Raw genomic sequence first — 13,998 nt, 5'->3', positions numbered from 1 at the left:
TCTGGAGTCGTTTTCAATGTTGGGTGTTAGATAATGGTCTGATTCTATACACAGATAGACACACAATAGTACCTAGTCTTGCTCAGAGCTTCCAAGCTTAACGAACATGAGAGAGCTCAGATTGTTTCTCTCCTTATCTCTAATATCCCTCCTCTTCTTGTTCACTGCAATCTCAGCCCATGGTGCTGCCTTCATTCCCCTCCATAGAAATCCCAGTTTTCTTGCCCAGCAGGAAAAGGCAGGCACAAACTGGAAGTCATGGATTTCTGTGGTTGAAGAATCAGACCGAGAGAGGATCAAGGCTTTCCAAGCCAGGAAAGTTGGAATCTTCATGAAGAGCAGGAGAGATGCACTACCAACCATGGTACCCTCGGCTTGAACCAGAGTTTAGTTTCCAAATCCAACGGCAGTGTCTTCTTTCCATGTCTGTTGAGTTACTCTGGTTCTTTCATGTTGATTCATTTCGTTTGATGTTAAGCTTGCCTGCTTTATACTATTATGTTAAATCAATTAGGCGATGAAGTTGTTCCCTGGCTTGTAATGGTTTGAAGGAGATATGATAGTTCAAAATTTCACATGATGTGTCTTTTTTTCAATCATAGAATTCTGTGGTTCCGTATTAACGTAATATGAAGAAAACAAAATCGAGAAAAAAAATGAAACAAAGATTTGATTTTTGGTGCGCACAAGATAATATGAGACGTTAGATTTTCTCCAAGTTGGGTTGATCCAACTGATAATATCTCATACCATAACCCCTGTCGCCTAAGCCTTCATACACCCAAATGAGATCACTAATGAGCCCTATTAGTGAAAGCCCTTAGCAACCATTACAATCTTCATAATAAAATGTCACTCAGCATATACCAAAAAACTTCCAGACCCATTTTTTATAAGAATTCAGCATATACCAGAAAACTTCCAGACCCATTTTTATAAGAATTCACCATACACTTTGACTTTTATCACTTTGTACTTAGCATACCATTTGGCGGAGATTGCAGAGAAGGGGCAAGAGAAGACGGAGAAAGAGAAAGAAAAAAGAGATCAACGCTCCCATGTAGAAGATTAGAGTTCAAATCTCCTTATGGCTAGAGGCAAAGCCCCACCTATATTAATTATATAAAAAATTCTACTCATATGTATTCAAGATGCGCATAAGTTGGTTCGGATGAACTTTAGATCCAAAGAATGCTAATTGATTCGAGTAAAACCCTTTTCTTTAGTGGATGGGATGTTCTTGAAATAAACTGGGTTTTCTTTTCCCTTCCACTATGGGCGTAAATGTCTTTTGCATAAGATTCATTTAAAAAAGAATAAATGGTTGTTTCATATTCCCTTATGGCTGTTCCACAGGTAAAAATGTCTCTTAAAAGTCTCGGAGATAGGCAGCAAGACAATATATTCTTTTCACTGTGACTTCATATAAAGAAACAAACCTTCAAAGGCAATATAGTCAAGTTGCATTGTCTCATGTTTAACTCACTTCATTGGTATAGATTGACTCGTTTCTGCCCAGATTTCTGCTGTTACTACTATCGACCATTAGTACTGTGACACATAAGTAATAAAATATAGTATCTGGTACACCAAATGTCTATCTTTTCATGTCTTTATAAACTCTATAACCAACTTCCTAATGAAAACAAAGGAAAGTTTTGAGTTCTTCCTATAGGCAATCACCTATGAAGCTAAAATTGCTTTCATGGTTCTTCTTTATCATATTCTTACAAGGATGTTTGTCTGTGGCGCATGAAAAGCAGCAACATGGTAAGTCCATTTTGACAGTTCAGAGAAGAGTGAGAGAAATTACAAGAAACTAATTATGATTATTATTATACTTGAAAATTTGATTTTGCAGGTTCAAGTGTGACGATTGGTTTATATGACAAACATGAGCAAAGAAGATTTTTGGCTGGCCATCATGGTAAGGGGAATAATGGAGCTTTTGGAGGTGGAGACATAAACCCACGACCTGCTAAACCTGTGAAAAATGATGCATCGGTCCTTGTGGCAAGGACTTCTTCAAAAATCTCAGTTGTTCTGGTTCAACTCATCATAACACTACCAGTTCTTTTTCATGTCTTTGTTTGAATTGTTACTTCATCAATCTTGTAATATGTATTTGAGTTATTTAATGTACTTTACCAGGTGGTGTAAGTTCCACTTGCTCTATTGCCCTGCCAATATTATGCCCTGAACCTTGTCTTCATGCATGGTTGTGTGCAAGATCAATCAATGAACGAACCAATTAAAAAGAAAAAAAGAATTAATGTTTTGGCTAACAGATATTTTTTGAAGGCCATTAGAAGATGTATAGGTAACTCCATTATATCTTTATAATGATTATTATATAGGACAAAGCCGAAAAAAGGGAAATGAAATCGAAATTGAATCTGATTCTAATGAACAAATCTTTAAGGGCTCAAAGGCTCCAAACAACCTATTCAGATCCTATATTTTAAATCCAAGCGGTGGATGATTCCTGCTGTGCGGATGAGCTTTTCTTTTCCTTTTCCTCTTTTGGGGTGAGAGTAGAACTAGAATTGTTGTGGCAGCCCATTTCTGTGACAGTTGTCAACATGGTATATCAATCAAAACAAACTTGAAGATGACATTTAGCTCTGTTCATCCTTGTCAAAGGGGTCGATCAAATGTGGTGTCTTCTGTCCATGGCATCCTTAAAGAGGAGGTTTTCCTGGTTCTCTGATTGAACCACTTCTGCCCATTTCTCATTGTTCAACTGCAAATCGTTCAGGTATCTGATTTTAAGAGTTGCACCTTCATCTACTTATCTTGACATATTCAGGTTCTTTTACTTTTCTTGCTCTTGATTAATCAATAGGGGTTCGCCTTTTGATTGATAATCATAAATCTCTCTCTCAGATTATTTTTTGAAATCCAGAGTTCTTATCGCAGCAGAAGTTGGGTTGACTTTACGTTTGAGTTCAACTTTCCCTGTTATCATTCTGTTTCCTTGTGTGCCTTCATCAGCTGTTAGTTCTTCAAATCGAATTTTATTAGTTTTTTGGGCTTGTGCACTCTGCTCTATCTCTATATTCTCCAAATCCATGGTGGAATACTGAGGTGCTTTTGGTCTTTAGAAGCTTTAGCTTTTCTTGAACCTTGGGTGTGTTATCCTGGAAGGTCAAGAATCTATTCCCTGCGTGTTGCCCAATCAAAATGATCCATAAAGGTTGCCATTCACTATTGTTCTTGGACTCATTTGGATTCTATGATGACTTTTTTGTCTTACTTTGTCTCTCCGGTTAGGAATTTAGCTAGTGAATTTCAGTGCTAAAAAGAAAAAGTGTGGTGGAATTTGGAAAGCAAAAAGAGTGATTCTTTGCTGGCGTGTCTCAGAATAAACAAACTCATTTGAATTCAATTTCAAATACCCAGTAATCTCTTTTACAGATTAGCATATCTTGAGATGCTCAACTCATAACATGATAATTGATATAACCTTAGCCGACTTGGCAAAGCAAAGATTTGTTGTCTGTGGTGCTTTTCAGTGGAACTATATATTCCACCTCCTCATGTCCATTCAGAAACGTGTTGCTTCCTTAATTTTCTCATTTTAGAAGAATTTACTGATCACTGGGTTCTTGTGATCACTATTTTCCTGTAGCCTTCAATAATCCAACCCCCTAGACAGATACCTGTCCACAGTTGAAATCAATAGGAATCTGAAAAAGTCTTTTAAGGCCTCCTTCCGGTTGAGGAGGGGTGCCGGGTGCGACACATCGGTGAGATACCACTTTGGAAGAGCTAGAATTCTAACCTTGGTGTCAGCACCTAGGGTCCAAGCGTCAGTCTCTATGAGTTATAGGCCTACCGAAAAGGTAGCTGAGGCATGGCAGCGTTATATTTAGTTTCCATACTTGCTGGAGTTTTTTCTGATTTGGTTTCTAATTTGGTTTTGCTTCAGTTTCCTAGTTGTTTTAGAATTTCCTTTATAAATGGTTTTCTATTCTAATGGTTCTTATTGTAATCTCTATATAAATAACATACTATATCAATGTACCAAAAATTATACAGTTGCTGTTTATTATCGTCTCTTAAAGTTCTACTGTTGCAGGTCTTGATGAACCACACTGCAGTCTTGAAGAGCTGCTGTTGTTGCTGCCAGCGACCTTGAAGAGTCACCTTACCTCTTCCTTCCCATCTCAAACTTTCTTCCATTAAAGTTCGTCTCCATTTGAATCTCTATTCATACAGATATGAAGATCAAAATGTTACCATGGTTCCTCTTCTTCATCCTATTCTTGCAAATAGTTCTGAGGTCGGCCTGTGAAACTACTTTCACTCCTGCAAGTGATGCAGGTTCTGGACTTTCAGAAAACACTGGGAAAGAAGACTATGAAGGTGAGGAGTATGATTACATTACTTTAGTTGTAGATGTCTAGTAAATTAGAACAGAGAAGCAAAACAAGAAGAATATTAGGGTTGATTTGTTCTTACAGGTACTGATGTGGAGATAGAGATGCATGAGGAAACAAGGGAAAGAAAGATAAAGGAAGTGAAAATGGTGGATAAAAAGTTCCCGAAGGGAAACCGGGGTCGCAGAAATGTCCGGAAGGGGAACCGAGGTATCTCTAACAGATACAAGCCTCGTCGTAATGGTGCATCCACTTCCTTTGCGTACCCTTCTTTAGTAATTGGTGTGGTTCTGCAAGTCAGTGTTGGATTACTACCAGTCTTCAGTTACTTCATCTGAATATGAATATGAATACTACTTCAGTTGCAGATACATATAATGATGATATGTATTAATTTTTTTGGTAGGAAAAAACTATAATACGTTACTCCCTTCTTCACAATGAAAGTACATATGCTAGATGTTGATTAAACATTAACTAGCAATTAAGATGTGGGTTAAATTAGCAGAAAACCTCCCTTCTTGAGATTTTTATTTGCAGAAGCTGCTGCAAGCAGCCAACAGCTTAGATTACACCAGGTAATCTAAATAAAATTGGATAGTCCACAATCGAATAGGGGTTTTAAATCCTTAGAATTGAAAAAAATAAAAAGTAGTATTACAAGTAAAGGCCCACTATTTAATTGTGAATCGTCCGATTTTATTTAGATTACGTGGTGTAATCTAAACCGTTGGCTGCTTGCAGCAGCTGAACGGCCATATGGATATTGTAGACCAAAGGGAAAGTTGTTGGGGGGAGGGGGAAGGGTGGTTCCGGCGGGTACAAAAGTGGCACTTTGTGGGATTCACATCCTCTATAATTCTCTTCCCTACAATTTCTTGTAATTCCCTCATAAGATTGTGCCATGTGGCATTCAAGTAATCCAATGATTATCTAATTTAAAATAAATATAAATTTTATTTAAACCCACCCATAAATTTGAATTTTATTTAAACTCTAGTTTGTTGGGTAACCTTTGAATTACTTAAATGCCACATGGCACAATCCTATGAGGGAATTGCAGGGAATTGTAGAGAAGGGAATTACAGAGGATGTAAATCCCACTTTGTGCACTAAAAATTGATTTAGCTTTTGGGTGCATCTTGGGGTGGATAACAAACAAGGACTTTTGAGTTGGGAAGGGAAATGTAATACATCTTTGGGAGATCACACGAATTACTTGGTTAATCTATGGATTTAGATCTTCTAGTTATATTGAAAGAAAAATTTCAACATATATAATTGAATGAAAAGAAAATTTTCAATCCGTATAGGTGAATTCTTAATACTTGCCCAATTTAAAGGGATTCGAATCTTTTAATATAAACTGCGAGATTGACTGTCCTTTTCTCCAAGTGGTTAGATTAGATTCTTGACTTGGGTCTAATTTCAAAATAAGATTTATTTTTTTACGAACTTAACTAATATTAGTTATTCTTTTAGTTAATTTACTAAAAAATATTGTTTTAAAATTGAACACGTGACAAAAATTCAACTAATAACTGAAGACTCCAATCTAATATTCCAACCACAAAATTAATTGGTAATGAGGAATTCAACGGTAACATCTAATGTAGCAAAATTAAATAATGTCAAAGATACTCTTTTCGGTCAATGAAAAAAAACTCTTTTCCGAAGGGCCAAGCATTTGAAAATTGTATTTGGCATGAGTTTTGGAGTTGATTTGACATGATAATGCTTTTTGAGAAAACCTACCAAATACTTAATTAGTCTTCAACATCTACATCAATTTATCAAGGGTAATTTTCATCTGGACCCCGAGGTTTGGTCCAAGTCACTTTTAGTTCCAGTTTAAGTTTTCTTTTGCATATGGCTTCCCTGTGGTTTTATGAAATGATTAAACAAAGGACAAATTTAACAGAAACTGTTAATTTAATATTTTTGTGACGAAAATGCTCTTTTTTCAATTTATTTGTTTTATTTTTTTCTTTTCTTCTTTTAATAAGTTTCTTTCTTTTATTCAAATAAAAAAAAATGCGAGTCTCTCCGTCTTCTACATCGTTGGCCAAGAACTCAGCCCTTCAAAAGAAAAGAAAATAGAGATTGGATCCGGTTGGAGGTTGAAGACGATTAGGAGGTTAGATGCATCTCTGGAGGTTTTAAATATGTGGGTTTTTTTAAATTTTGCAGAGGAGATAGAGCGTTTTGTAGCTTAGAGTGTCATCAGCATCAGATCAACCAAGATGAACGCAAGGAGAAGTTAGCATTGACATTAAAGAAAGCTTCATCGACAACTGCCAAATCAGGATCCTTTCCCCCTAAAGGATAGACACTTGCAGCTGCTTAAGACTTAACATAGATAACTTACATTCTCTGCATATAAATATTTATAGTGGATGGGAAAAGCTTATTAGTTATATATATATTAGATTTTGTTTTCTTTCTCATGATTCATTCTCATCATCTTCTTTGGGTTCATATTAACTTCATACTTACATATAAAGAGAAACCCAGATTCTTGTTTGTAAATGCCTTTTCTCTCAACATGGAAGAATTGAAGTTGCAGGTTGGTTTTTTATTTTTTAACTCTCTTTTCATTTTCTGCTCTTCATCGTTCTCTTCTGTGAACGAAGAAGTTTCAAAGCTTCCACGAAGCATAAGAAGAGCCCCTTGAAAACAAATGGTGAAGTAGGCAAGAGTGGGAGAAAACAATTAGATACTTGTAATAAGCCAAATATGAATTCCATCCTCCATTATCACTAACCTAGGTTGAACTTTTCACTCTAGGAGAGAGAGTATCTTGCGCTGGATGGAGAAGACGGAGAAAACAGAGAGACTGCCGACGATGGAGAAGACGGATAGACTAGCATTTTTTCTTTGAAAAAAAAAAAGAAACTTATTAAAAGAAAATTAAAACAAATAAATTGAAAAATTTAACAGTTTCTGTTAAACTTGTCCTTATTTAATCATTTCATAAAACCACAGGGGAGCTATATGCAAAAGAAAACTTAAACTGGACTAAAAATGATCTGGACCAAACCTCAAGGGGTCCAGATGAAAATTACCCATTTATTAATAAGCATCTATCTATCAATATTGGCTTCTGCATCGTATTGAAGATGTCCACTTTAATTTTGTGATTAAAGGTAATTAACTATACAAATCTACAATAGTATTTTTTTGTCCTCCATGGCATCAACAAAATCACCACCGAACATGTAAAAAACGAGGGCTATGAGTCTATGACATAGTCCAGCATTGGTATAAGTATAACCCGTTTAAAACCCAATTATTAGAAAAGAGAAAAAATTGTTCTGCTTCAACAAATAATCGAAAACCGGTCTCTAGCATCGCCAAGATTGAAGAAGCGAAGACGAATTGGTTTTTGTTCAAAACTCATACAGAAGCTTCTGGAAGATTTTCATATGCTCAGATTGCAGAGAGATGGCCAGTGATAAGCTTCCATCGTTGATGGGGCTTGGCAACACGAAGGCCAACCCCTCGTAAGCGATCCCACCAGGCCCCATAAATATCGGCCGGCCCCACCCGAAATCCGCATCATGAATCGGTAACCGTACCCAGCTGGTGATTCCGATATTTGGGCACCTGAAGGTGTGGGCCCCTCGAACAAGGGCCGTCAGATCAGGCTGTAGCTCCAAGTAATCAAGGGCTGATCTTAAGTACTCATCATCCATCCGTGCCAATGCGTCATGGATCCTTCCGGCGGCGTATGTCGGCAGATTGTTCACGAGGTCGCCGGAGACGGCAATAGGTGTGGCGGTGAAGATGACGTTGCCAAAGTAACCAGGGGGAAGCTGAGGACGCAATCTGGACCGTCCATCGGTGGCGATGTACATCTTGGTTTCCTGATCATCAGAGAGACCACGTGCCTTACACGAGCAACGCCACACGTGTCCAGCCAGCATCTCGTAGGAGCTGTAACCTGTGTTGCTGCCATTATCCTTGGATTTGGCCTTGAGAATGTTGAGCTGGTCACGGTTGATCTTGAATATAGCCACCGAAGTTGTGTCGGGACTTGATTGGGATTTTACAGGTGTTTTCAAGGGAGGAGCGGGTTGATACTCAATGTGGTGAAATACGGGAGTTGGTGGGTCCCTGGCACGGAGGAGCGTCCGATCGATGAACGGTGGGATGCTTAGATCGAGTCCACGTGCCATGTCTGACCAAGTGTTTATGAAATGAAGACCCGACATTCCGTCTGCCACGTGGTGCTGCATTCCCACACCTAGAGAAACCCCACCGCATTTAAAACGTGTCACCTATGCACAGATAACAAGAGAATATCTGTCAAGCCATATCCCAATATATAAATATTTACCTTATATATAATTCTTTTCACCATCACAGAGTTGTTTTAGTAGAAAGTCCTAACCCCACCCCTTAAAAAAAATCACTCCAACCGCTAAATGATGAGTAGAAAAAAATGTGAAGAAAAATAATACAAAATTTTGCATGAATATTAGGAATTCTTTTATAGTAAATAAATGATACAAATTATTTTTTCTAAAATTGTTGCAGTTAAATTATAAAGCATTAGGAATGTGTGGTATTTTGGTTTTCTATTGTTGAATATCTTATTAATCATTAAGATTTCAGCATACAAGTGATAGGATAGAAATGAACGATCTCAATGATTATCAACAGTAATAGAAACAACATATTAAAGATCAAAATCCAAAAATTATGGTAATAGTCAACCCCTTGATTTTTCAGACATACATCACTCTGAGTGATGGGTGGAGGCCTAACATACAAAGCACAAGTCAAAATTAATCATATGTGGATTTTGAAATTTGATTATTTGATTCACTATCTATTTTAATGAGATGTAATTGACTCATGTCATCATTTCTATGCATTTACCTAATTCTTAACCTAATTGACCATTAAATAATAAAAATTAACTTCTACCCCCACAAAAAATAATTTTGTAAAGATAAAAAATGTATTTATTTAGATATAAAATTTTCTTTTTTTGGTAAAATCCATACAATTATAATCACTTTCCTTTTCAAATAAAGAATCTAGTATGCCCTTGGTATATACTATAGTGACAAGAACAATTTAACTAACTTCTACCACATAAACATTTAGACATCCAAAAAATGATGGTCCCAGTCAACCCATTGATTTTTAGGCATATATCACTTTGATTGGCGGGTAGAGACCTAACATACAAAGCATAATTCTAGTTGGTCAAAATTAATCATACGTGGATTTTAAAATTTGATTATTTGATTCATTATTTTTTATATGAGATGTATTTGACTAATGTCATTTCTTATCAAAAGAGATATCCATCATTTCTACACATTTACCTAATTCTTAATCTAACGGACCATTAAATAACAAAAACCAATTTATGCCACATAAATATATTTTAATTGAGATAAAAAATATATGTATTGAGATATCAATTTTTTTTTTTTGTTATATTATGACTTTATTTTCCCTAAAAAGAACCTAACATGCCTTTTTAAAATGTACATACTATAGTCACAAGAACAATTTGACCAACTTCTACCACAAAAATGTTTTCTGTGAGAGATAAAAATGTATTTATTGAGATATAAATTTTTATTTTTTGGTAAACTTCTGACAGTTATATTATGACTTTCTTTTCCCCAAAAAGAATCTAATATGCCTTTTTAAAAGATACACACTATAGTTACAAGAACAATATAACCAACTTCTTGGAGATAAAAAAAAAATGTATTTATTGAGATATAAAAAAATTTTGTAAAATTCGGACAGCTATTATATGACTTTCATTTCCCTAAAAATTCTTGGAGATAAAAAAATGTATTTATTGAGATATAAAATTTTTTTTGTAAAATTCAGACAGCTATTATATGACTTTCATTTCCCTAAAAAGAATCTAATATGCAAAAACATACATACTATAGTGAACAAGACAATTTAACCAACTTCTACCATGAAAATATAATCATTTTTCTAAAAAGAATCTAATATGTCTTTTCAAAAAGGTACATACTATAGGTGATAAGAACAAATTTAACTTAACTTCACTCCACAAAAATATATTTTTTTGGAGATAAAAAATGTATTTATTGAGATATTAATTATTTTTTTGGGTAAAATTCAGACAAATAATGACTTTTTTTTCCCTAGAAAGATATAATATGAATTTTCAAAACATAGATACCATGGTTGACAAGAACAATTTACAAAAATGTGTTTTCTTTTTTTCAACAGTTAAGAAAGTGTGTACCAGGCACCTGTAGTCGTTACCATACAATTGAAATGAATTGGGATGGGGTTTATGTGGGATCCAGAGAAATTTCTACTTTTAATTTTACAACATTTACAAATGAGATCCACAGTATTGTGTGGTGGAAAGCATGTGATTTTTTTGGGGCTCTTTTTCCAAGTAAAATTGAAAAGAAAAGCGGACTTTTCAAAATTCAAGAATAGGCTTACCACTCCGAACTGTTAAGAGTATAAACAAAAACTACTAAGAAGCATGGAACATTTCGTCGAATTTCGGTGATTTCGGTCCTTACCGAACCGAAACACATGACCGAAACGAGATTGAGAAAATATATAAAAAAAAATTTTTTTTGTTACGATTTTTATGCTATTTCTTGCACTTTTTAGACGATTTCTCTCTCGATTCTATCTCAATATTACCAATTCTATCCCAATGATTCAAGACTCAAAAGTTAATATACTAAATGTAATTAGGAGGAGGAGAATCTACATAGAATAATTTATAGATAGAAAGACATTTTATAGCAAAATCTTCAAGATTAATGAACAATCTTACCAATTATATTCTAATGATTTAGTCCTCAAAAATCAACATGCTAAATGTGGTTAGGAAAGAGTATATACATGAAATAATTTATGGAAACAATTTAAATTATGAAGGAATTTTGTAATAGAATCGTCGGTTAATCATTCCATCTATCTCCGAATGATTTAGGCCTTAGAAGGTAATATATTAAATGTGGCTAGACATGAAATTTAAATAGACAATATTTATAGGAAATAATTTAAATTTACCACATATTTACATCAAATTAGGATATGCATCAAGTTTACCAAAACCCTTGACTAAAATACCCCCAAAGTAGGGGGCGAAAATTTTCAAATGGGGGAAAATATCGCAGAGATTTCGGCTAGGGAGTGAAAATTATAAGCATAAGTTGGAGATGGGTTAGACTAGGGATGAAGCCTCAAGTGCTGGATTGGCTCTATTTAATTTTTTTTTGATTGCCAACCCCGGTTTATAAACCGTTGTTCGACTCGCGTCGCAAACCTAGCTGTGGTGAGTTGGACTGATTCTATTAAACCCTAGAAACTCCTTTTACTAAAATTATTTTTTTTGGTAATATTATTTTTTTTAATACATAAATGGGGTTAAAAAACCCGATGATATTACTTTTATTATCCATAAGGGGTCAAACTAGTCTTTGATATAATGAATTGTCATATTCATTATTTAACATTTCAGTTGGTGATTTATGAGGATGATCTTACATCAGCATTTAAATGAAATCATATAAAAAGACACTCATACAAAATATATGTGAAGATTCACCTTATTATTATTATTATTATTTTGTTTTCAGTTGGAATAGATTCTCCTATGCACACAAAATATTTGTAACTCTAAAAGAATAAATTTTACCAACGCACCCTCAATGGCAAGATCTCTTACAAAAAAAGAAAAAAAAAAGATTTTTACATTTTTTTTTAATTCGTTAAAAAAAATATTTTACTAGTAAATATTTTCTGCTGCACATATATATCAAATAAATAAAAGACTAAAAAACTAAAAAATTATTTTAGTTAGTATAAAAAGTACACACTACTGTGCAAGTTGTTTAAAATAAATAAATAAATAAATAAACTGTGTGACCTACCGGTTCCTATCTAGATTTAGATTTTGAATAGAAAATTAAAGTAAGATCGAAAACTCGTACCTGCAACACGAGGAGAGGATAGGAAGAAATATCGCCGGAGTAATCGACGGCAGGGATAAGTTGCTTAAGTTCCATCGTCGGCGCAAAATCTCCAAAATCATCGATAACCGAACTGGTCTGAGCTTCCACAAACAAAACGCCCTCTCCATTGCAATTGATCTCTATACGACCATCTTCATCTCTCCTCAACCTCGCAGCCATCGGGTAAAACGGCACCAAAGCCTTACTCAGAGCCTCCTTTAACACAGTAGCGTCGAAGAAGTTGGAAGAACCGTTCGGCCTATAGAAATAAACGCTCGGTGTATGCATTCTCGGAACCACCAGATCGACGTTGGCGTTCCACAGCCCCCTCTGCGGCGTTTCCTCCGCCGGTCTCACCATAGTTGATTCCTTCACCTCTATCTTCATAGTTGAAACCTGTAACAACAAGAACGAGACAGATCAGTAATCAGATTTGAGAATACGCGAGAGATCGATTAGTTTCAGAGAACAGAACTCACCTGTAATGGAGACGAAAGCAAGGATGTCTTCTGTGTGTGCTTCGTATGTATGTTAGTGCGGTGAAAGAGAAAGGGAAAGGGAAAGGGCGTTTTGGTGTTTGGGTTGGCAGAGGCTGGCTTATATACACGAAGAAACGAAGGAGAGAGAAGGGAACCGTGATTCATTTACCTACCGCACCTGCTGACGTGGACGAGTCAACCAACGGGTTCTGGCATCTTTTAATTAGAGTCAGACTCAGCGAGTTTAAAGGTCGCGTTGGTATGACACGTCTCTTTAACTTTTGGTTTTTAGTTTCTAATTAAAAAAAAAGAAGAAAAAAAAAAAAGTATAAGAGATAAGGAAATGTGAAGAAAGCAAAGGAAGTCATGGGGTGGGACCCAGTGTGGTTGGTGAGCCGGTGTGCCGGTCACAACCAAGTTGAAGGCTTCTTCACTCCACTATTGCCCATGGTGACATACGAAGTCTCCCCAACCTTCACCAAACCTTATCCGGTAGAATCACGTTCCTTTTTTTTTTCTGGTCGCACGTAAAATCATCTTCGTATGGTCCCACCATTGAACAGAGATTTTGGGAGTTGATTGATAGTTGTGGATAATGACGTTGGACTTGACGTCAGAAGATTCCACGTAAAGAATAATATGTGGTCAGGTAACTTCGTTACCTACTCCTCTTTTCCACAACAACGCAATATCGCAAGGCTTTAGTTTGAAGTTGGTGGTGCTGCTGGGCCCACTGTTTCGGATTGATACATGAACTGATATGTACTGGAAGTGAAAGGGTCTGATGGACCCCACTACAATAGCTAGATCTGACCGTGTATCTCTGTTCCCTATATTGCTACTTTTAGATAAATTAGTTCTACCAGACAAATGGTTTTAGGTAAAATTAGGGTACCCTCTTTTGAACTGTCAATCGGTTTTTTTTTTTTGGCCAATCAATCAACACTAAAAAAACAGGTATCAATTTGATATGCTATTGGATAAATTCATTTTAAATTATTATTGTATCGAATATAAAACCCTACAAGCATGCGCTTCTAGCACAAGAGCTGGCAGCTTCTTCATAACGGCATAAGGTCCAATGGATTTATGGGTTTTATTCTCCGTCCCTAACAACATTTTCTCCTTCTCCTTGCCTAGCCAACT

The 13,998-nt window shown here is 35.7% G+C and overlaps 1 protein-coding gene and 2 long non-coding RNA genes across 3 annotated transcripts; 2 read left to right on the top strand and 1 right to left on the bottom strand.

Annotated features, from left to right (window-relative positions):
* Nucleotides 1–1,658: 1,658 nt before the first annotated feature.
* Nucleotides 1,659–2,166, top strand: LOC149021786 (uncharacterized). The gene is made up of 2 exons (XR_016172021.1): nucleotides 1,659–1,770; nucleotides 1,862–2,166. It is a non-coding gene; the product is annotated as an uncharacterized LOC149021786 (long non-coding RNA).
* A 1,405-nt stretch (nucleotides 2,167–3,571) lies between these two features.
* LOC149021785 (uncharacterized) lies at nucleotides 3,572–4,882 on the top strand. Its single transcript, XR_016172019.1, has 3 exons — nucleotides 3,572–3,845; nucleotides 4,082–4,368; nucleotides 4,467–4,882. It is a non-coding gene; the product is annotated as an uncharacterized LOC149021785 (long non-coding RNA).
* Nucleotides 4,883–7,396: 2,514 nt separating this feature from the next.
* On the bottom strand, nucleotides 7,397–12,936 carry LOC149021784 (shikimate O-hydroxycinnamoyltransferase-like). The gene is made up of 3 exons (XM_089149965.1): nucleotides 12,853–12,936; nucleotides 12,353–12,769; nucleotides 7,397–8,662 (listed from the first exon to the last, which is right to left on the bottom strand). The coding sequence occupies exons 2-3, from the start codon at nucleotides 12,758–12,760 to the stop codon at nucleotides 7,772–7,774; spliced, it is 1,299 nt and encodes a 432-aa protein (XP_089006091.1). The 5' UTR covers nucleotides 12,761–12,769; nucleotides 12,853–12,936; the 3' UTR covers nucleotides 7,397–7,771.
* Nucleotides 12,937–13,998: the final 1,062 nt, after the last annotated feature.

This window comes from Hakea prostrata, chromosome 3 (assembly GCF_041222555.1).
Source record: "Hakea prostrata isolate BN-2017 chromosome 3, UWA_Hpros_2, whole genome shotgun sequence".
NCBI lineage: Eukaryota > Viridiplantae > Streptophyta > Magnoliopsida > Proteales > Proteaceae > Hakea > Hakea prostrata.
The sequence above is the reverse complement of the archived record's forward strand: the minus strand, read 5'-3'. Positions and strand labels throughout refer to the sequence as shown.